Genomic DNA, 25,400 nt, shown 5'->3' on the forward strand with positions numbered 1-25,400 from the left:
CAGCACTCCCAAAAGCTTCCAGCCTTGTCTTTCGCATTAATAGAAACAAACTGCCTCTGACTCCTCCAACCACAAGGGATGAACTCGGATTTCTCCAGTTTCCTCATTTCCCCTCCCCCACCTTGTCTCAGTCAAATCCATCGAACTCAGCACCGCCTTCCTAACCTGCAATCTTCTTCCCGACCTCTCCGCCCCCTACCCCAGTCTGACCTATCACCCTCACCTTGACCTCTTTCCACCTATCACATTTCCGACACCCCTCCCCCAAGTCCCTCTTCCCTACCTTTTATCTTAGCCTGCTGGACACATTTTCCTTATTCCTGAAGAAGGGCTTATGCCCAAAACGTCAATTCTCCTGTTCCCTGGATGCTGCCTGACCTGCTGCGCTTTTCCAGCAACACATTTTCAGCTCTGAATTCTCTACCTCATTTTTGAAAGGCTCCCACTTTCTAACTGTTCCTTTACCTGAGAAAAGCCTCTCCCAATCAACTTCTGAAAGCTCCTGCCTAATACCATCAAAATTGGCCTGATGTTAATTAAGAACTTTAATTTTTAGATCACATCTATCCTTTTCCATCACTATTTTCAAAGTAAGAATGATGTGCGATTTGGAAGAGAACTTTCAGGTGATATTTCCTTGCACCTGCTGTCCTTGCCCTTCAATTACAGAGATGATGGTCAATAGTAGTCATGTCATAGTTTGGGAAAATGCCTTGGTGAATTACTGCAGTGCATCTCATAGATGGTATACCATTACAGCCAATGTGTAAGTGGTGAAGGGAGTGGATGTTGAAAGTGGTGGGTTGAAGAGTGGTTGAAAGTACTCAAATAGGCTGCTTTGTCCCGGATGAATTCAAGATGCTTGAAAGCTTCAAACATTGGCATCTCCAGATCCAAGTGGAGAATACTCCATCACACACCAGACCTGTCGCTAAAAGACAGGCATTGAGGAGACAGGAGGTGAATTACCTTCTACAGAATTGCTAGTTTCTGACCAACTCTTGGAGGCACAATATTTATATGGCTGGTCTTGGTCAGGTTCATGCCAATGATAATCCCTAAGATGTTGATAGCAGGGTATTCAGAAATGTGTCATGCTACAAGATCAAGAGGCGATGGTTCTTTCTGGGGCATGTTCATTGCCTTAAAAGCACAGATCAGAACACCAGATAATTATTATTTAGGCTCCATACTGGATACTACCAGGCAGAAGTGCCATAGTGATATCAATTCACACAAATGCCTTCAAGTAACTAGAGCCATAGCAGCTTCTAATCCTAAACAGGGATTAGAACTTGATATATATTTTGCTTTTACTGGCTTAGAATACCTGAGCTGTGCATTCTCACAGTTATGAGTTCAATCAATTCTTTGAGCAAAACCATACACTCTAAAATTGATTCCTCAGAGAAAACAAAATTCAACACACTCTTGAAAGAAAATGGTTTGCACAAAGGAGAGAAGTATTTGAACTTGTCAGCAAACCCTTCTGAAGCTTTTTCTTCATCTCTTTTCATTTTCTTCATATGCTTGGAATCTGGCTTCGAAAACATTCTGCATCTTTCTTTAGCTGGTGCACGTGATTTGAAGAACCAAAAACAGACCTGCCCCATCATGTCATGCATGCTTCAGACAAAGTAATTAACACAAAAATCAAAGTTATGCTTTATACTCAACATTTCAGTTAAAAAGCTAAGCACTATAAGCAATAAATTAGCATTAAAAATTGAATATGAGAGAGTCTAATCCTGATCATTCTATTCCAGTCATTTTCATGGTCCCAAACATTTTCCAACAAAAATACAAGACAACACTTTATCAGCACTACACTTGGAACGCGTCCAATAGAAACTGGCAATGAACATATGTGTGAAGGGTAGTACTCAAATTGCCAGTATTCACCAAAGTCCAAAAGCTACAATATTTGAGGCAGAGTTAAAACCTGTACAACCCTCAGAAATTAATTGTTCTCATTTCTGTCCTGAAAGAGTGAGTTCTAATTTTAATACAGTGCCCTCTTATTATGGATTGACCTACAAGAGGTCACATTTACCTTATCAAGACTTGGAGGTGCCGGTGTTGGACTGGGGTAGTCAAAGTTAAAAATCACACAACACCAGGTTATAGTCCGAAAGGTTTATTTGGAAGCACTAGCTTTTGGAGCGATGCTCCTTCAACCACCTGATGAAGGACTGGTTCTCCGAAAGCTAGTAAACCTGTTGGACTATAACCTGGTATTGTGTGATTTTTAACTTTGTCTACCTTATCAAGACCATCTGGGTTCTTATGTATTCCAACCAAGTCAGCCCCCACACTAAACTCCAGTGGAACCAAGCCCAGCCTCTCCAACCTTTCCTCATTAGATAGTCCACTCAGTTCTGGTATCAATCCAGTAATCCTCCCTTGAATACCCTCCTTAATTGAGGGGTCGAAAGCTATTTACAGGATTTGAGCTGTGGTCTCATAAATGGCCCGTATAACTGAACAACAGCACCCTTACCGATATGTTCAATTCTTCAGGGCATAAATGAAAGTGTCCCATTCATCTTCTCAATGTTGTGAAGTCAGTTTGTTAAATGAATGGGCAAATACATGGCAAATGGAATTTTATGTGGAAAAATGTGAACTCATGCACTTTGGCAGGAAGAACTGAAAGACTATAGAAAGTTGCAGCAGCACATAGGGATTGGGCTGGGCCTTATACATGAACCCCAAAAGTACTGAAGTTCTTTGGGTAATAGGGAGGGCAGATGGACTGTTAACGTTTATTTCAAAGAGAATGGAGTATAAAAATAGAGAGGTTTTGCTAAAACAATACAAGGCATAGCTGGAATACCATGAACCTTGGTCCCCGCATCCGAGGAAAATTATTCTACATTGCATACAATCCAGAGAAGGTTCATTGACCCAATTCCAGATGTGGAGGAATTTCTGAATGCCTCTCTGCACAGTGATAGGAACATAGGAACAGGAGTGGGCCATTCAGCCCCTTTGAGCCCTTTGCACAATTCAGCGAGATCATGGCTGATGAGAGGCCTAACGCTGTATTCCTGCCTTTGGGCCATATCCCTCACTACCCTTGCTTAACGAAAAAGTGTCTATCTCAGATTTAAAATGAACAACTGATCCAATATCTACTGCTGTTTGTGGAAGAGAGTTTGAAATATCTACCTGATTGCCAATTGCTCACCTTTACTTTAATAACGGCATTTAAGTTGTTAATTTCACCCTCTCTCCCAGCTACAATTCTTTTCAACTGCTTTTACTCAAGCTCAGGATCACAGGGCAGTCAATCCCAGAGCTGAGAACCCTTGGCAATGAGTGTGATGCAGTGCCTGGCTCACTGTGATGAAGTTGAGGCAGGGTAAGGTTCTGTGATGGAGGCAAGCATGGGTGGGTCTGCCTGCAGTGTGTGGTGAAGGGTAGAACTGGAGTCAATGTTTTCATTTTTGTGGGCTGTTAAATAGAGATACGTGCTATCAGGGTCCACATCAGCAACTATCACCAAGTTCAACCTGTTCTGATTTGTTAACAGTAGGTATAAAATCCCAGTCAAATCCCAGCAACCCCATAAAACTAAAATAACTAACATACAAACAATGTGACTCCCTGCAATGATAAGGCACAACTTTGTGGTGGGTGTCATTCCTTCCCTGTAGGGATGTATTAAAGCCCCTATACATATGATCCACTTAAATGCCATGTGGAGGAGTAATGCCACTGCTAATTAATACACATATATGTTGGTACTTTTCGATTCATCTGTTTCTTTTCAATTTGTGTCCAAGAATTATTACATTTTTGATTGTCTTAAAAATTGACCCAATGTTTTACATCAATTTATTTCTTTTTGTCATCTGGAACTCCTTTTATGACCACTATACTATTTCCTCCTCCGAGCTGTGTCATTATTTCCCATTTAGCTCTCTGCTGGGACATCTGTGGTGAATTAATCTGACAGCAATATGTCTGGGCAGAGAGTTGGTCCAACACCACATATGGAATTAACCCTGGACAGAAACACTGACCAAGAGGAAGCTGGCACTGGGACTGTTTAAAAAGAAAACACTTAATCAGGACCAATGGTAGAGGATTCTGTAGCCACAAGGCTGCAACACACTCATTAATCAATGATAGAAATGAGTGACTGGAATTTGACCGCCACATTTTTGTTTCTAAAATCTAGATTTTATACTGTTTTTTTCTGACATTGGAGAATGTTTCAAGGTAAGAAAGACTGGAAATCTCCACTGAGTTTTTCCCTGCAGCACTTAAAAGTCATAAAGTTGGACTCTCACAGCACGGAAACAGACCCTTTGGTTCAACCACTCCATGCTGACCATAATCCCAACCTCAACTCATCCCCCCTGCCTGCGTTAAACTATTTCCCTCCAAACGTTTCATATTCATTACCTTATCCAAACGTTCTAACTGTACCTGCATCCACCACTTTTCCTGGAAATTCATTCCACACACGAACCGTGCTCAGTGTAAAAAAAGTTGTCCCTTGCCTTTTTTAAAATCTTTCTCCTCTCACCTTACAAATATGCCCACTAGCCTTGAAATCCCCCAACCTAGGGAAAAAGATACCTTGTGCCAAAATTACAGTAGTGGAGCAGGAGTTGCTTTACAATTATTGGCCAAGGTTTTTAGATTTCCTTCTATCACTTTCTCCCTCTCTCCTGCATTTCCCTCTAATCCTGGACACAGTTACACAGAGTCGAGAGTGTGGTGCTAGAAAAGCACAGCAGATCAGGCAGCATCCGAGGAGCAGGAGAATCGACATTCCTGACGAAGGGTTCTTGCCTGAAACATCGACTCTCCTGCTCCTCGGATACTGCCTGACCTGCTCTGCTTTTCCAGTGCCACACTCTCAACTCTGATCTCCAGCATCTGCAGTCCTCACTTTCTCCAACAGCTACACAGATACCAGTCTCTCAGTGATCATTCTTTATATGCCAACTTGCACAGTGCTGGCATTTGATTTGACAATATATTAAAAGCCAGCAAAGGCAAAAACATGCTTTTCTTATTATTCCTTCATACAATATGGGTGTTGCTGACAAGGTTAGCATTTATTTTTCCTAACAGATGAAGCTCAGCATAATTTTATGAATACCAGATCGCCCATTTGATAGGCAGAAGTCACTTATCACATGGAAATCTGTGGGGGGAAAAATACCCAAGAACTAGGTCTTATTTCCTGAAAATTAGAATTTAAAAATAGGAAAGTTAAGCTAAACAAAACTGAATCTTGCTTTGACCACACTTGTAATAAGGCATGCAATTCTGGTCATCATATTACATAAAGATATAGAGGAGCTGGAGAAGTTGCAGAAATACCTGGGTCTAGACATTAGGAAATGATTAAATGGTTAAAGGTCTTTTGTCTTGTAACAGATTGAGGGGTGACCTAACAGACGTCTTAAAATTATGGAAGGCTTGGATAGAGTGGATAAAAAAACAAAAAAAAGACTTTCCTCTTGCGTGAATGAATGTAAACTAGAGATAGTCAACATAAGACAGTCACCAATCAGGAATTCAGAAGAAGCTTGAAGAACAACAAAGGCTCTTATGGTGCATGATTTGGAGATGCTGGTGTTGGACTGGGATATACAAAGTTAAAAATCACACAACACCAGGTTATAGTCCAACAGGTTTAACTGGAAGCACTAGCTTTCGGTGATGAAGGAGCGTCGCTCTGAAGGCTAGTGTGCTTCCAATTAATCTTACGGTGCAGTGATAGTGTTCCTATCTCTGATCCAGGAGGCCCAGATTTAGGACTCCATCCCACCTGCTCCAGAGTTGTGCAACAATATCTTTGAACAGATTGATTAAAAATTATCAGTGAGGGAGAAGGGAGTTGATGGTTACAATGTTAGAATTAGGTGAGGAAAGTTGAAAGGCAAATCAAGTGAAGCAGAATTACTTGCAGGAACTGTTTAGGTGAAATGCTCTGTTTCTTTGTTGTATGTCCAATCAAATTCATGTAAAACTATCCTTGAGAAGCTGGTGGTTGAGTTGCTTCCTGAAACTGCAGTAGGTCACATCATCTAAATATGCTCAAAATGCGACAAGGGAGGGAGCTCCATGATTTTGATCCAGCAACAATGACAGAACATTGAGATTTACCAAGTCAGGATGATGTGCAACTTGGAGGAGAACGTATTGGTTATAGTGTTTCCTTGCTGCCCTATGTTTCTAGGTGGTAGAGATCACGGGTTTGGAAGATTCCATTGCAGGAGATTTGATGAGTTGCTGCAGTGCATTTTGTATGTGCTACATATTGCTGCCACAGTGCACTAGTGGCAATGTTAAACGTGGTGCACAGGGTATGGACAAAATGCAATGTATTGTCCTGGATAGCCTTGAGCATAAGCATCAGTGAAGTGGCAATCAGCCAGTGAAATTAAAGAGCATTCTATTGCACTCATAACTTTTGCATTGTAGATATAAAGGATAGAATTTGGCAAATAAAAAGGTAACTTATCCATTGCAGGATTCCAAGCCTCTTGATCTGCTCTTGTAGCCACGCTATTTAGTGACTGGCTCGTTTGAGTTTCAGACCGATTACTGACCCCAGGATCACGGTGATGGGAAATTCAACAATGATAATGCTGTTCAATGTCAACAGGAAGTGATTAGATACTTTCTTGATGGGAATGGCCACTTATCACCAAATGCCTGAATGCTGTCCAGGTCTGTCTACACACTCTCAGAATGCTTTAGTGAGGAATTGCAAATAGAATTGAACATTGTGCAGTCAGTCGCAGACATCATCATTTCTAACTTTACGATGGAGAGTAGGTCATTAATGGAGCAGCTGAAGGTGGTTCAGCCTGGGACACTGTCCTGAAGAACACCTGAAGCAACATACTGGGGTTGAGATGATATCTTTGCTTAAATTAGTCATTTAGACACCAAAAACAAAATCATAGGACAATTTAATTTCTCCAGCTCCTCTACCGACGATGTGAGAAACCAAACAAAAACTGGAACTGAGACTTTGACACTACCTACAAACAATTTAAAACCTCTTAACAAATCAAAATTATTTGACTGAATTACTTTACCCTAACACATCAAATCAAACTTGGAAATTATTTTTTTCTCTCAAAATCAGAACTAGCATTTCAGGGCAAATAAAAAGTCACTCCAGCAAGTTCTTATTGGGAGCAACACTGAATTGGACATTAAACTAATCTCCAAATTAAAAGACTCACAGAAGAAATTTGATGAATTCAATAAGGTACAACTTACGATACCAAAGTCAAGACCTCTGATTGCTCAGTGTACTTGTGCTATACTGTACTCACTGAAGTCATACTGGTTACACACATATGCCCTATGATGTCAGCTCTCATAATAAGATAGCCCTTATTTTTCCACAGTTTCCCAAGGTATACGTAGAAAATGAAGGTATTTTGATCAATTACTTTTCTGTGTATGCAATTTTATGCTGTCTGCACCAGCACAGAGTCATTCAACATTCAGGAACAGACAGTTAAGGGTTACCATATTCAAGTCACCCTGCTAATTTGACTGCTCCAAATAAAAGTTACATTTAATATTGACGAGGGACAAAGGCAGGATTGGTCACAAGGTTTTCATTAGGCCATCCGTAACAGTTCAAGGATCACTGAAGAGTGCTTCTGGGGTCACAGTTACTTGGAGAAGATGACAGATAGGAAGAAATGTAAACTGTATGCAAAAATAACAGTTTGGCTGGACTGCAAATAGAACTAAACTATGCAGAGTCTACACATTTAGGGACTCAGAATTCAAGAGCAGATAGATATCTATGGTCTATTAGAACTCAGGAACAAGTTATCAGAGTTAGTAGGCAGCTAGGTCAGGACTCAGGAAAAGTCCTTGGAGCTGAGAGGTCTCAGAAGAAGCCGGGTGCTACTAACAGTTCATAGTTAAAAATCACACAACACCAGCCAGCCACCTGACAAAGGAACAGCACACTGAAAGCTTGTACTTCCAATTAAACCAGTCGGACTATAACCTGGTGCTGTGTGATTTTTAACTTTGTTCACCCTTGTCCAACACCAGCTCCTTCACATCATAACAGTTCACAGCAGCCATGATGAAGATTGAAGGAAATTCATAAGCATTTCTGCAACCAAGCTAGATTAGAGGACAGGACACATAGTGGCGTGGTGAAGTTTGCTGTTGGGAAAAGAAATTAACTTATACCTGAGAGATGACTTGTGCAATGAAGGTTCCAGAATTCATGGGAACAGTCATAGGAATGTGAACAACTAGAATACAAGCAGTCACTGAGCCCATGATAGAGCAGCTTTTTTGGGAATGTCAAGTGTAGGCTGCAAGTGAAGCAACATAATCCCTTGTGAAGAGCTAACGAGATTTGGTTACCCAAAGAAATCTGTCTGAGTTGTTCCAAAGACTAAACCAGATATGGTCCACAATACAAATACATTAAACTGGCAACTCTGCTGAAATTTAAGATTACAGAAATGGATGGAGAAATTCAGGTCAGGCAGTATCTGTGAAGATAAGCACAGTTAACATTTCAAGATCCAGTGACCCTTCTTCTGAACTCTGGTCGCTGGACCCGAAACATCAACTCTGCTTTCTCTCGACAGATGTTGCCAGAGCTGAGTTTCTCCAGCCATTTCTATTTTTTGCTTCTGATTTCCAACATCTGCAATTGCTTTTTTTTTTGTTTAAATTTAAAATTAGTTGTGAAGATTGGAGATGTGGGGCTAGAAATGAACAAAGAAATGGCAGAAGAATCAAGCACTAATTTTAATGCTGTCTTCACAAAAGAGGGCACAAATAACCTCACAGAAACATTAGGGAACTGACAGTCTCATGAGATGGCGGAATCAGTATTAATAAGAAAATGGCGCTGGGAATGTTCACGGGGTTAAAGGCTCACAATCACTAGGGCAGATGCTGCATCCCAGAGTACTGGAGGAAGTTGCCTTGGAAATACGGGATGCATAGGTGTTCATGTTCCAAAATTCTATCGATTCTGAAGCAGTGCCTACAGACTGGAAAGTGGCAAATGTAACCTCGCTATACAGTATATAAAAGAGGGAGAGAAAAATCTGAGAATTACAGACCAGTTGGCCTAACATCATAGCAGTAGGGAAAGTGTTAGATGCTACATTTTCTCTATTCAGAGTTATTACCACATACCTGTGAAACAGGTGGGACTTGAACCTAAGTCTCCTGGTAGGGACACTAACATTGTGCCGCAAGAGCCCAAAATGCAAGAGTCTATTATAAGTGACAGGACGACAGAACACAGGGAAAGCACTAACAGAGGTGGACAAAGCAAGCATGGGTTTACGAAAGGCAAATCATGCTTAACAAATCTCCTGGAGCTTTGGGAGGATATAACTAATAGAAAAGGGAGAACCAGTGAGTGTGGTATATTTGGATTTTTAGAAGGCTTTTGATAAAGTCCCTCATAAGAGGTTCGTGGGCAAAGTTAAAGCACATGGAATGGGGATAATATATTGGCATGGACTGAGAATTAGCTAACAGACAGAAAACAGAGTGGGCATGAATGAGCCTTTTTCTGAGTTCCAGGCAGTGTCTAGTGGTGCACCGCAAGGATTAATGCTCGGGCTCCAGCTTATATTATATATATATATATATATATGTGTGTGTGTGTGTGTGTATGTATGTATATATAAAAAACTGGCTTTGATGAGTGAATCAAATGAAATAATTCTAAGTTTGCTAATGACATGAAGTTGGGTGGGACTGAGAGGTGAGAGATGGATGCAAGGAGGCTGCTAGGTGATTTAATTGAATGAACGTGTAAACACACAGCAGTTGCGGCACAATGTGGCTAACTATGAAGTTATGCACTTTGATGTGAAAAGCAGAAAGGAAGAGTGGTATTTAAATCCGTAATATATGGGAGGTGAGGATGTACAAAGGGGTCTGGGGGTTCTTGTACAGAAGTCAATGGCAGTAGGCAGGGAAAGTACAACAAATTAGGGTAGGAAATGGCATATTGGCCTTCAGTACAATGCTGTATTGTGTACAAGTTTGGTATCCCTGCATAAGAAAGGATATACCTATCATAGAGGTTCACTGGGCTAATACTGGGGATGGCAGGACTGTCCCATGTGGAAAGATTGTATCAACTGGACTTGTATTCACTAGAGGAGAAAGTGAGGACTGCAGATGCTGGAGATCAGAGCTGAAAATGTGTTGCTGGAAAAGCGCAGCAGGTCAGGCAGCATCCAAGGAACAGGAGAATCGACGTTTCGGGCATAAGCCCTTCTTCAGGAATTGTCGATTCGGTCACCCAAGATAGAAATGGAAAGGTCTAGGAAGGGGAGGGAGGAGTCTGAGACGGTCCAGGTGAATTTGAGGTCGAGGTGGAAGGTGTTGGTAAAGTGTTGTCGATTCACCAGAGTTTAGAAGGATGACAGAAGATGTGATTGAAACATATAAAATACAAACTAGACTGGATGCAGGGAAAATGTTTCCTCTAGCTAGGGAGTCTAGAACCAGGGGATACAATCTCAAGATATGGGATAGATTATTTAAGACTGAGATAAGGAACAATTACTATACTCAATAAGGGTAGTGAGCCTGCGGAATTTCCTACTACAGAAGACTGTGGAAGCCAAATCACTCAATACATCCAAGAAACAGACAGATTATTTTTGGACTTTAAAGGCACAAGAGGTATGGGACAATGCAAGACAACGGTAATAAGATGGAGGATCCGTTCTGATGATAGTGAATGGTGGAGCACGCTTAAAGAGCCAAATAGCTCACTCCTGCTCCTGGTTTGTGTTTCTATGGTGCAATCCCTCAAACCTCAATAGCCTTGACAAAATATGACCAGAAATGTGTTCTACACAGCGCTACAGTATTTAGTGTATTAACCCTAGCAAGAATTTGTAGTTCTATGAACTCAAAACAGCTACAATGCTTAATGCAGGGAGGCAAATGGCAGGAAAACATGGGTAAGATTCTCAAGGGTATGCCCAACGCTTCCAAAATCATAAATCTTCATAAACTGGAAAAAGACTCATGACTGAAATGCCTTTTCTTCTCCCCCTTTCAAGTTTAACTAACTTTTATTCAAGGATGTACACCACTTAACGTCTTAAAATGTCAAGAAAATCTGCATTTTCCTTCTCCTTTAAGTGTTTGGCTTGTCCACTATCAGCACTAATCTGCCTCACTGTAATTTCAGTAGAGTTGGAAGCATCTAATTGTTTCTCAACTGCACACATTTTGTCTCAGGATATCACTTTCTCACATGTTAAACATTCTAACTGAAAATCTGTATTTTTCAAGAGTAAACATAATGTTGCTTATTTTTCACTTTGTAATATTTAAAGGACACAATCATTTAACTGACTAGCTCTGCAGCTCCTTTGTGAAATGAGTGCCCAGGGTTCAACATATCGATCATGAGTTTGTTTTCTCCAAAATTTGGATCAAATCAAAACAAAAAAAAAATCACAAATCACATACCAGACTGTCTAATCCACCTCCCAAAAGATCCACAGCTCCCATCTGCATTGAAGACATCTGTGGCACATTGACAGGGGGACCCAGGTCAAGGTTCAGCAGGTCACCCAGAAGGTCACCTTGGGATGGAATAACTTGAGGCTGTTGCTCCAAAGTCAAGTTTGCTGCAGGGGCTGGCCCAACTGGACTATCAGGCTCAATTCTAAAGGAGAGAGAAATGTAGCATTAAAGATTGGTGCCTATAAAGTACAAGGAATAATTTCAAATGAGGAGCACTAGCAGACATTTGCGAAATAATTGACAGTAGAATGCAATGCATCCGTCACTGATTCACTTATCATATATCTGTACATATGGTTTGGAAAATGATGGTCATTTGGATAACATTTAGGCATTTGAGATACAGACCCTCCAACAATTGCAGTTTGCCTTATCTTTAGATATACTACAGACGGTGGTGCTTATAAGTTATAGATGTTAATGAAAATGTACAAAAGCCAACAGTGAAACAGATGCATATCAGCGGTAACAGTGCAAATTGAGAGTGAATTGAGGGTATTGACCAAACTTTTATGGAATGAGTTACTATTATAATCAAAGGCAGTGAAACTCAGTCACTCATCAGCTGTCTGGTCACATTTTACAGAGCAACCGGTTATCCACATCACAGCAGTATGCTCCCTCATTGTACCAGCTATTAAATCAGTTGAAAATTGAAATTTCCACAGATGCTCAGCAACTGTGTTTCTGGGCAACAGTTCAAGCCTCTTCACTCAGGTACTGACAATCACACTCCTGCATCTCAGCACTGTACAGAGTGAGATAATAATAAAGACACAAACTACAACTCCAGACAAGACTGCTCGCCAGTGAAAACTTTAATGACTTTGATAACTTCAAAGAAAGAAGGGTTTAGGTGAAGACAGCTTTAGAAGTTTAAGTGAGAAGCAGAAGTCAAGATGACAGAATAGCATGTGTGAAGAAAGTTAAAAATCACACAACACCAGGTTATAGTCCAAAAGGTTTAATTGGAAGCACACTAGCTTTCGGAGCACTGCTCCTTCATCAGGTGATAGTGGAGGGCACAATTCTAAGGCACAGAATTTATAGCAAAAAGTTACAGTGATGTAACTGAAATTATACATTGAAAAATACCTTGATTATCTGTTGAGCCTTTCATCTGTTCGAATACCATGATAGTTTCACTTCTTTCATGGGTAAATCACAAAACCCTTTTTTTTAAAAAGTTGCATTCTCAGGTTAGCTGTAACAATGAGTGTTAGATAGACAATATGTTGAAAGTGTTAGCCCCCTGTTTTCTCTGTCTATGCCATGATGTTTAGACTGATTCTAATCTGAAAAGTGAGAGAAGAGTTTTACATGAATTCATGCAGTTTTTGAGCAAAGTACAATGTAACTCTGCAAATACAAATTCATCCCACAAAATATATGCGTGCATGTGGGTCTTTGCCTGTTTGTGTGTGTGCGTCTATCTGGATTGGGGGTTGAGAGTGTGAGAGAGAGAGTGTGAGAGAGAGAGTGTGAGAGACAGAGTGTGTGAGAGAGAGAGAGAATGTGTGTGTGTGAGTGAGTGTGTCTTAAGTCTGTGAGGGGTGCACATGAGAGTGTGGGAGTGTGTGAGAGTGTCTGGGGTGGGGGGTTGTGAGTGTCTGAAAGAGAGTCTCGCCAAGACCTTCCCCATACGTCCACTACTTGCCTTTAAACAAACGCCAAATCTCAAATACTTCAGTGGTCCAGGACATTCGACCTCGGGCCTTCGGGTGACCATCCTCCAAGGAGGACTTCGGGACAGGCAGCAGCGAACAGTGGCCGAGCAGAGGCTGATAACTAAATTTGGTACCCATAGGGAGGGCCTCAACCGGGACCTTGGGTCCATGTCACATTACAGGTGACCACCATTGCACTATATACACACACACACAGACACTCCTACACACACACACACACTTCAATACACACACATACACACTGGCACACGTGTACATAGACACGCACACCCTTACAGACACACACACTCCCCACATTCTCACAGGCATCCTCTCAGAGACTTAGACCACTCTACACTCATGCACACACATACACACTCTTTCAGACACTCACAAACCCCCACCCCAGACACGCACACACACTCCCACACTCTCACATGCACCCCTCACAGACTTAAGACACTCTACACTCACTACACACACACATCTACACTCTCTCTCACACTCACAACCTCCAACCCAGATACACACACAAACAGACAAAGACCCACATGCACACATATATTTTGTGGGGTGAATTTGTACTTACAGAGTTACATTGTACTTAGCTCAAAAACTGCATGAATTCATGTAAAACTCTTTTCTCACTTTTCAGATTAGAATCAATCTCAGCATCATGGCATTGACAGAGAACATAGGGGGCTAACACCTTCAACGTATCGTCTAGCTATCACCCATTGTTACAGCTAACCTGAGAATGCAACTTTTAAAAAAAGGGTTTTGTGATTTACACATGAAAGAAGTGAAACTATCATGGTATTCGAACAGATGAAAGACTCAACAGACAATCAAGGTATTTTTCAATGTATATTTTCAGTTACAACACTATAAATTTTTGCTATAAATTCTGTGCCTTAGAATTGTGCCCTCCATTATCACCTGATGAAGGAGCGGTGCTCCGAAAGCTAGTGCTTCCAATTAAACCTGTTGGACTATAACCTGGTGTTGTGTGATTTTTAACTTTGTACACCCCAGTGCAACACCAACATCTCCAAATTACGTGTGAAGAAAAGCAGATTTGGACAGGTCTGGACAAACTTAAATGGGAACACTGCTGGAGCAAATAACATCCATTTGAATAAAATTATAGGCTCTTTATTACAAATGCTTCACATATAAAAAGATAGTGAACTGTTAGAGAGTGGCTGAATAGGCTGGGGCTGTTTTCCCTGGAGTTTGGGTGGCTGAGGGATGACCTTATAGAGGGTTATAAAATCATGAGGAGCATGGATGGGATAAATAGACAAAGTCTCTTCCCTGTGGGGTGGGGTGGGGTGGGGTGGGGGAGATAGGTTGGGGGTGGGGTAGTTGAAAAATGTGATGCCAGACAGCATCTGAGGAGCAGGAGAATCGTCGTTTTGGGCATAAGCCCTTCTTCAGGAATCAGGGGTGGAGGAGGTGGGTTGGGGGGGTGGGGCAAAGCGTCCAGAACTAGAGGGCATAAGTTTCAGGTAGGGGGAAAGATTTACAAAGGATGGTTCGCGTATGGAATGAGCTGCCAGAGGCAGTGGTAGAGGCTGGTACAATTACAACATTTAAAAGGCATCTGGATGTGTACATGAATAGGAAGGATTTAGAGGGATATGGGCCAACTGCTGGCAAATGAGACTAAATTAATTTGGGATATCTGATCGGCATGGACGACATGGACCAGGCTGTACATCTCTATGTCTCTCATGGCACAGAGGCATAAATGATTTAGATCAGGTCTTTCCAAAGTGGGAGTCAGGATCCCAAGCTGAATGTTTGGAGTTGTCATGAAGCTCTGATCAAATTATAACAGGCCTCTAGACACAGTGATTACAAAAATCCCCCACCCGCTTCCCCAAATCTTGCATTTCTCAACAAGGAGCCACGAAAACTTTCAAGTCTCGAAATCAGGGCAGTGGGAGAAAATTTGAAATCTAATTTAGATCTAATCACCATTAAAGACATTATTATAAGGTGATCAAGATTGGAAAATTTATTATACAAAAGTACTTAGCACTTTGAAAAAACTGACAGAATGGAAACAAAGAGCATTGCCTTGATAGTGAGAAAGGATCTTGGCTCAGAAGTTGAGGAAGTTGAATCAATATGATAGACTTTGGGAAGAGCAAGGGTCAGAAAAAGAATAGCTTATAGATACACTAATAGCTGATGGTCTGTCCAATTATTTAAGGAATGACTTGAGCTTGTAACAAAGGCAACTTCAGAGTTTTAGGATACGTTAACCTTCATGCGGACTAGGCCAATCAAATTTGTGAAAGGGAAGCACAAATTAAATTTGGTAAAAACGTTTGTGACAGTTTCCAAATGGAGTAAACCTTTTTTAGATTGCACAATAATCAATAGGGCAGAGTTTATTAGCAATCTCATAGCAAAAGATTACCTGGGAAAGCACAACACATCTGAATTCTACATTAGCTCAAATATTTTGGTCAGCAACAGAGTGAGTCTATAACCTGTTTAAAACTGTACCCTTGTCTGTTTACACTGGAGCCTTTGGACTGTCCCTCACTGGTTCCAGCCTCAGATCCATTGATGAACAGAGTGAGCGGGCCTTGTGGAAAATGCAAGACCAGTGAAGTCAATCCCCCTTTTTTCATAATGAACTCAAAGCACACCTCTTCAGATTTATCTTCGGTTCACTGATTTGCTGTGTCTTTAAAATGTCCTGGATCTGAGGAGTTGTATGGTCTACCAATGCTCCTATTTCTCATGTTCTTATGACTAAAACTTTAATGAAAAGTCCATCATAGACTTTTATTCTGATTTTTAAGTGGCAGGGAGATGCATTGATTGAGTGTCTGGAGGAGTCTGTGTGAAGATACAATATTCTTGAACTGGAAATATTGTTTACAATATGCAATTGGTCATTACAAAAAACATTCAACCTTTCCAGAATTTACTGAAAGTTAAATACTTCTTTGGAGATTCAAACAGCGAAGTCATATTGTCAGTTCAATTATGCTGGTCCAGAATTAAAAAATATTAAACTTGCTTTGTTTGTCATTACAGCACAGAGAACAGAAGGTTTAAGATACAAGAGGAAACAGATTCCAGTGGTGAATATGTTCATTCCATTACCTCAACACGAACAATGACTAATATTCTGGGATAGAATTGCAGTAAGGTACAGAAATAAACATTTACAAAAAAGGAAATAAAGAATTTAGAACAGAGGGTGCTACACAACCTACACTAAGCCTCAGCTCATTGACAAAATGTGTTTATCTAGTGGCTTTCATCCATTAGTGGTTAAAAGTAAAAATATAAACAACTTCTATTATAAATTATGTCTATATTTGGGCAGCACGGTTGCTCATTAGTTAGCACTGCTGCCTCAGTACCAGAGCTGAAAATGTGTTGCTGGAAAAGCGCAGCAGGTCAGGCAGCATCCAGGGAACAGGAGAATCGACGTTTCGGGCAAGCTTATGCCCGAAACGTCGATTCTCCTGTTCCCTGGATGCTGCCTGACCTGCTGCGCTTTTCCAGCAACACATTTTCAGCTCTGATCTCCAGCATCTGCAGTCCTCACTTTCGCCTCAGTACCAGAGACCAGGGTTCAATTCTATCCTCGGGCGACTGTCTATGTGGCATTTGCACACTCATTCTGTGTCGGGGTGTGGGTTTCCTTCGGGAGCTCCAGTTTACTCCCACAGTTCAAAGATGGGCAGTTTGGTGGATTGGCCATGCTAAATTGCCCACAGTGCATCTGCAGGATTAGCCATGGAAATCCAGGGTTACAGGGACATGGTGGGGTGGTCTGTGTGGAATGCTTTACGGAGGATCAGTGTGGACTCAATGGGCCAAATGGTATGCTTGCACACTGTAGGGATTCTATGATTTTATTGATTTAAACATGACCACTAATAATTTGAAGTTGTTTGACTTGTGCTGGCATAGCTGGTATCTATAAATTTTAAATGTTCAAGCAATTCTAAACCGTGAGAATTAAACACACTCCTCTCAAATTGATCAGACTGTCAAAATGTTATGACTCACAACTTAACACTCAGTGTCACTTCAATTTTGCTTAAATTGGGAAATCAAGTGAGAGAATCACTTCCCATTATGCAGAGACTAACAAGACCAAGAAGAAAAGATGCAAGGTAAATTGGGAAGAAAAATCAAGCTTCTGTTTTAAAGTACTGAAACTGTAAGGGAAAAACAAGGTGAGGGTTTTCACTGGATGAGAACTAATGAGAATATAAGGCTGTATGAGAAATCGAGATATCATTAAACTATAGTGTCTACAAAGGAGACAAAGAAACTCGAAAGCACTGCACAAAAACAACTTCCTTATGAAAGGTACCTAGGAGAAGGATCTCCTCTTCAGAATTAGTCACTACAGTGCAGGAACTTTGGAAATTGTATATACTAAGGGTGGGTGACTTGAAAGAAATTGATGAGAGGAATTATCAACCAGACCTTATAATGCTGTCTGGTTGGGAGTAAACGTTGCATGGAAAGCTACAAGGTAATTCAGTCCACTCCTTACAAAAGGTCAACTATAACTTACCTCCACTTTTGGGGACAGGGGACACTGAGAAACATGGAGGATTGTAGCTAGGGAAATGAAATATGTTCTATTAAATCCCCTGGTGGCACAGACTGTACAGTGTGGGGGAGAAATGATTTTCAATGGACAAAATAATATTGCTGAATTTTATATTTGACACATTAAAGTAAAGGCCAATCTGATTCTGAGCATTAGTCACAAATCATTTTGCCTTGTCGTCAAAAATAGTGAACATAATTCTAGCAGTCAGACTGTTAAAAAAAAAATTTAATTCATCTTTTTTCATTAAAAGTGCCAAAGAAAGAACTTGAACCAAGACTGCGCAGAAAACTGTTTGGCTCAGGAAGGATTAGAAAATCTTATCAATTAAAAAACAGATGCCAATCAAAAGCAGTTCATGCAGTTTTGGCCAATGTGTTGAAAAGGAGTAGAATAAGTTTCACATGATGAATTTCTGAGACAAAATTCTGTTTACATTTAACTGTCAATGCTTGGTTACTTTTACTTGGTGAAATTAACCAAGCACTGACAGTTAAATATAAACAGAATTTTCTAACAGTATTTCTAACCTTGCTGCAAACCAAAGCTCTTGCTAGCTTGGTAAGGTTAATACCATAGAATGTTCACCTGGCTCACCTCAATCAAGTCATTAAACAAGCTGGACAAAACTACACCCTTACAAATTGGTACCAACTACTGAAAAACAGGCACATTGAACCAAACAATCTTCACTTTTTCAAGCTTTGAGTCCCAACATGTCTTTATTAACAGGTTGTGGCCTGTTGCCAAAACATTATATTGTCCCAAGGTGAATTATTCATTCAAGTAATAAATCTCCATGAAGGCATCATGCTCTGCTAACGCAGTGATTAGCAAGCAGGGTGAGAAAGACGTAAAACCAATTCCTCTAAACTCATTTGCACTACTGCATCAGATCAAGCTGCAGCTGAAACAACAAGTTAACATATGCTTTGGGCACACCAGGTTGCCAGTTCGGGGTCTCAGAATTTTGCGTTTGTAGGCCTCAGGTTTGAGGAGGTCATCTGCACTTGCTTAATATCACAGTGCTCACTCATGTTGAACTCAAATTCTGTGACACTGAATTTAAGAAACCAGTAATACTAGCATTCTATCAAATGGAAATTTTCCTCATTAGCCTACCAATAAAGAAACTTCTTGCTCCAAGGTTTGTAATTTTTGATGATCTATAGACAAGAGTGCCAAGCAAAACAACATCGTGCAATGAAAGGCTAATGTGCACTCCAGGGAAAATTGTTGCTATCTAGTACAAAATCATATCTCTTTTTCCTGAATGAGGTGGATCATCAGGCATCAGCGATTAGAGATTTCCATATCATTCAATATCAAGTCTATCTTCTTCCACTAAGCACAAAATGTCTGTCAAATTCATTTACATTATAGCCTTTCACACATTGGTACTAACCCTCCAAGTTGCATTGGCAGGTGCTTGCGATGGATCCCGTGGCTACCCTCCACAAATGCATTTGGAGGTTTGTGGTAAACAGATGCCAATGACCCGATGTGACAGATGAGCTCATCCAGCAGGGTCGGTTCTATCAAATCAGTCTCTTCAGAAATTAGTGGCTTTTCAGACAACACTACTTCTTTTGCAGCCACAGGGTCAGTGGACAGCAAGCGCCAGTATATATAACCACGGTCACGGAGATCAGGATTATCAGAATCCTAGAGACATACAGAAAGGAAAGAAATATTAGCATTTCTATAGCTTTTGCCAGGTAGCACATCAGTCCAGTTTATTCTTGATTCAATTATTGGAACTCACCAGAAAATAAAATCATGTCTTTTTAACGCACCGTAATACTGATTGCAAATACTCAGCAAAATCCACGAATGTCATTTGAATATTCTCTTCCACTGAAATGAATTTTAAAAAGACCTGATATATCACCACCTGGAACTACAAGAATTCAGACTCTCACAGGCTGAGGGTTGCTGCAGCTCTTTGATGAGCTAGCCAGCAACTTGAACGCAGAACACGCTGTACATATGCAATCCATAACTAACCTGTGTGCCGTGCACAAAGTCCCATGGACTGAAGACAATTTTCTAAATATACAGATAACCTCTAACATCACAAAAAAAGTGCCAGGGTGAAGTCATTTGACAAAAACAAAACATTATAAATGCTGTGAAACCAAAATAAAAATGAAGTGCTCAAAAGGTTCAGCAGATACAGTTGCACTTGTGGAGAAAGAAAGAGAGTGAATGTCCCGAGTCAAATGTGACTTCTTTTAAACTGAAGGGAGATTGAAGTGCAGCATGTTTTATGCTGTTGAAAGGGGAAAGGGAGAAAGAAGGGAAGGTTCAAGAGTAAACTGCGGTCCTTGCATCCGTTTCAGACATCAAGGGATAAAGCACAACTTTATATTCACAGAAACTGAGCTGCAGCTGTGGTTGAAATAAAAATTCACACACTGGCACTTCTTTATTTGTGGTAGGATTTTACTCCACTAAAGAATTCCAATTACTCCCAGAAACTCTGGTGAACAAACAAAACATCAAGGTCAGAAAGAGCGATCTGAATGTTTGCATTTTGTTTAGATCCAGCACCTTTATGCTTGAATGTCAGTATTTGGTTTTCCTTTCCCTCCAATAAAATCCACACTGATGTCAACACCAGCTTCATAATATGTCGGCAAACAAGACACGCATAAAATATCACACACTAAATCTCCTTTCCTTATAAAAGCTCCACAGGCCCATTTATTCAGGCTCAGTGTGCAGCAGGTCAAAGACCACCCAAAGGAAGAAAATGTTTCTTCTTAGGCAATGCCATGGGGCTGTGCAGGATTTGTTTCTACACTAAAAAAGAGTTCTCAAGCGACTGAAGAGTCCAACGCATGATCTTCAGATTGTGCCACAAGCAGGGCAGCTGGTGGTTAGAGGGAAATGGGAAGATGGGATGCCCGGATTGTCATGTACTCCATTTACAATGGGAGTCTAAGTGCAAATTTGTTCCCAGATGCTTTCCCTTCACTTCAGGGAGTCTTGTGCCAGGATTCCCCAGAATTCAGTGGGGATGTCGCATATTATAGACATCAACTTTGAGACTGTCCTCTGCTATCCTGGGGCTTACATGCCAAGTTAAAGCTCCGAGCAGAGTGTTTGATTTGGAGTATTATGTCAGGCATGCAGATGATGGAGCTCATCCAATGGAGCTGATCAAGCCTAGTTAATGCTTCAATGCTGGGGATATTGTGCTGAGTGAGAACACATTAGCATGCTGATCTTACCAATGGATACACAGGATTTTACAGAGGCCTGCTGTATAGAGTCCATATCTCTGAGTCATATAAGAGGGACCAAACTGCTCTGATTGCCAGTATTTAAATTTTCTTTTCGCCTCCCCCCAACAATATCCACACCGACTTCACAATACTTTCAAAGACGACTGTCGGTAATATATCACACATCAAACATTTTCCTTTTAAAAGTTCCACATACTCATAAATCTAATATATTTGTTTTTTTTCAATCCAGTGAGCATCAGATTAAAGGTCACAAAAAAAGGAAAAGAGTCAAGATGCAGTTCACAGTTACAAACACAAACACAAATGGACTGGATAATCTGCTGTCTACCTTCTGCATGCATGAGCCTTCTCTATCACTTTTGGTTTAACAGCATAAAGGCAAAGAACATCTGCATTGATAAATGGCATTTAGCATTTAACCATCCATGAAAACCAAGTTGTGTAGATTATTTTAGCATGCTTCACTCAACTCAGCTCAAGCTATCCATTTTGTTCAATTCTATCCAAAAAGGGCCAATATATTGCGGATCCATTTTGTGTACTTGACTCAGCTCAATTTATTTGAATTGAAAAAACCCTCATTGCTCAGATCTTTGAGTATAGGAGTTGGACGTTATGTTACTGTTGTACAAGACACTGGTGAGGCCTCTTCTGGAATATCGTGTCCAGGTCTGGTTGCCCCGTTACAGGAAAGATATGATTAAATTGAAGAGGGTTCAGAAAAGGTTTACCAGGATGGTGCTGGGAATCTAAGGTTTGATTATCAAGATAGGCTGGGTCTTTTTTCATATCAGTGTAGGAGGTTGAGGAATGAGGTTTATAAAATTATGAGTGGCATAGATAAAGTGAATAGTAAGGGCCTTTACCCTAGGGAGGGGGATCCCAAAACTAGGGGCATATTTTAAGGTGAGAGGAGAAAGATTTAAAAAGGACACGAGGGGCAACGTTTTTAAAAAAACATAGAGTGGTTTGTGTGTGGAATGAACTGCCAGACCAAGTAGTGGATGCGGGTACAGTTACATTTAAAAGACATTTGGATAAGTACATAAATAGGAAAGGTTTGGAGGGATATGTGCCAAACATAAGTGGGACTAGTTTGGTTAGGAACATAGTCAGTGTGGACTAGTTGGACTGCAGAGGCTATTTCCATACTGTATGGCTACGACTCTAAATAAGGCAAAAGCCACCTTACAAGGAACCAAGGCCGAACAGCACAAAGAGATAAATCTTGCTTTTTTAGGTAATGCCAAGATAGGTCATGAAGAGCCTTTTTGCAGGATGAAAGAAAAATCAGGGGATGAAGGATTGTCCCAAAGATTAAAAAAAGGTTTTTGGATTACAGAAGTCCACATTATAAGCAGAACATTAGTTGCAACATTATTGCTTCTAGGATTTTAATTCCTGCCTTAGTTATATCGTGTTTAGATACTAAATGGCATATAGTACAATTTCACCACGAAGATGAAACTATTAGTTAAACTGTATCATTTCCAATGCTTTGCCATTTCATTAGAGTTTGATATTCAATTCGATTCCACACATTTTAATGACTTTACCTCATATCAGTAAAGCTCAATTCGTTCCAAATGCAACTCATTTCACGTGGCCCTTTGTACTAAATAACAAAGAATTTTAACTTTTCCTGATGTGAAGGAAGGGGTTTGTTTTGGGAGTGTAGGATTCCACAGTTAAGCACCTCACTCAGTTGGCTACAGCCCTAGAAACATCGCTGGTTTATTCAGTTGCAAATAGCATTACAGCCAAATCCAATCTTGCACTTGTCCAACATTTATATGGAGACCAAGGACAGCGTAAATCAGGCCCATTCCACCAGTACCTACCTAAACAATCTCAGGTGCACCAATGCAAAATACAGCCCCTTCCAATGGCCCAAGTAATAATACACCTAACTCAACACAGACAAGGGAATTGAACTTGGGAGCCTCCCAGCTTGCATTCCTTCCCATAATCCCACAGTTCCCTGTTACTATGACTTAAATACAGTGGCATAATTCAGAAGTTTGCAGCTGATACAAAAATTGGCTTCCTACACTTTACAGATTTCTTTGCATTATCAATAGGCTGCTCAGGTGGCAAATGGAATTTACTCTGGAGAAATGAGAGGTAACTGTGTCATGGCAAGACAAATGGTGTGATATCGAGAAGCATCGCGGAATCGCACTAAGGCTGGCAAGAAAATTAAATCAGGTAGTTAAGCTGACATGCTAGATACTTTCCTTAGACAAGGCATAAAAGTATCAGAGCACAGGGATTACACTGGAAATTTTGAAAGCACTTAGGCCATAGTTCAAGTACTGTGTACAGTTCTGGTTATTATGCAACATTGTTTTACAAGGGAAATTTCTGTCCAAGAGGACAATTTTTTTTTTCAAATGCTTAAAGTGTAATTAAAATTGAAGATAAAATAATTGGAAACAACTTAATTACGATTGTTATTTCTCACGTGAAAATGGTATTAAAATCTGTAATAAATCAAGCAGGTAACAGCTAGTTTGACATGATTCAGATGAAGCGCGCTTGAGGATTATCAGATTAGTGATGATCTTATTGAATGGTAGAGCAGAGTTGATGGGCTGAATGTACTACTGTTGCTCCTATATGATATGGTCCTATTACTTTGCCAAATCTCTTTAGTATCAATAGCCAGGGATCAGACAGAAGCTGCAGAGTACCTTGATCACACTCTGCCTGGAACATATCATAGAATAATGATCACTGAAATACAAATGTCCTTTCAGGTTACAAAGCAAACCCCTGTGTCAGGAGAGCTATAGGATACCACACGATCAACTAGAATTCCTCAGCCTTATGCTGTCACTTTCAGAGGTTATTTTGCCCTGGTTTTTTTTTGAAGAGAGATTATAAGTCAGCCATTTTGAGGTAGCCAGTTAAGATCACTTGAGTAAACAGCTTGGAAGGCTCTGTTTTTTTTTAAAAACAGCCTGAATGGGTGCAGCCAGCTCTCACATTAGGATTTGTGTTTTGGTTTTTTTTAGTAGCAATAGAAGCTTTTGGGCTCTGAACAGAGTTGGAAGCTTCAGTGAATGCCTCCTGGATTCTACTCTCCCGAATCTTATGTTTTTTTCGTCCTGGATTGGAGAACTGCATGTGAGAATGTTTCTGAATTTGCCTTCTTGCCAAGGGGTGTGTTTATAGGGTATTACTATATTAGAACAGTTAGTTACTAATAGTTACTGTACCTATTATTCTGTTAAGTTTTCAAATAGAGTTGTTATTTTAAATTCCTCTTTCTTGGCTATGTAGTGTTTCAAATAAATTGTGTTTTGCTTCATATCGAATAGTTTTACCAGTCTAATTGCATCTGGAACAGACACTTCACTTTTGACTTTAAAAATAAGGAAAACTTTAGGATCTAGGCGACCTTCTTAAAATATTTTGAGGTGGGCTGGTCTGGTCCATAACACTATGAAGACGGAAACATCACCGAGCTACATAAATGTTAAGCTGGATAGAGAATGTTTTTATCAAACACTTAAATAGGACAAGATAACAAGTGGACATAGGAGTTCCACACTGCAGACAGAGAGTAAGATATCCGGACTTTTATTTCAAAAACAAAAAAGCTTCAGTGTTAAACATGGTGGTGAGGTCAGAACTTTAAACCCATTTAAGGAACAGTGGAACACTGATCAGGAGGCAACATGATTGGTCAAAAGATTTGGGTTAGCATCTTCGGAATGATCCTGGTCACAGTCATAAGCAATCCAAGAATATGTTCACACAGTCTAAATACTCAACCGTACATGAGAGTTACCCAGAGATTTGACAACATGTCCTCATTACCAGAGTTGCTTATCGATGCAATGTATGTGTTTTTTTATATCTTTCGACGGAGCCTGAGGAACATCAGTGAGATAAAGTTCATACGAATCAATAGCAGTAAAAATAAACTGACATTTTCTACACTCAATCTCACTTCTCTCCTCACAAGATTAAAGAATAAGTACATGCTGTCCTTTTCAGAAAAATGATCAGCTTGGTTTCGGCATAGCCTTTCTTCACAATTCCAAAAATTCATTAACTTTACAGCTTCCAACTCTAGAGCCCAGACCGATATCTTACAACCTCATTTCTAAAACCAGCTTCAATGACTCTTTTCACCCCATCTTCTCGGAACAAACACAGGATTGACAAGTACCTCCCCATTGAGGAATTTGGCAGCAGCTTTGTCAAGCTCTCTCTTTGCCGGAGGTTATTTTCTCTGCAGACTCTTCACCCAAGGAGTACATGAATAGAAACATGGTTTATACATCCACCAGCACATTTATCCAACACACCCTGGTTCAGATTCTT

The 25,400-nt window shown here is 40.4% G+C and overlaps 1 protein-coding gene across 3 annotated transcripts in view; it reads right to left on the bottom strand.

Moving 5' to 3' along the window:
- LOC122564151 (AP-2 complex subunit beta) overlaps nucleotides 1-25,400 on the bottom strand; it is a 318,942-nt gene that overhangs the window by 170,929 nt on the left and 122,613 nt on the right. For all 3 annotated transcript variants that reach the window (XM_087977539.1, XM_087977536.1, XM_087977537.1), the window contains 2 exons: nucleotides 19,217-19,476; nucleotides 11,485-11,683 (listed from right to left, as the gene is read on the bottom strand). In XM_087977539.1, coding sequence (XP_087833665.1) covers nucleotides 11,485-11,683; nucleotides 19,217-19,476 — 459 coding nt within the window. The remainder of the gene's footprint in view (nucleotides 1-11,484; nucleotides 11,684-19,216; nucleotides 19,477-25,400) is intronic.

This window comes from Chiloscyllium plagiosum, unplaced genomic scaffold, assembly GCF_037043375.1.
Source record: "Chiloscyllium plagiosum isolate Xiang-an unplaced genomic scaffold, Cpla_swu_hap1 HiC_scaffold_31, whole genome shotgun sequence".
In the NCBI taxonomy this organism is placed as follows: Eukaryota; Metazoa; Chordata; class Chondrichthyes; order Orectolobiformes; family Hemiscylliidae; genus Chiloscyllium; species Chiloscyllium plagiosum.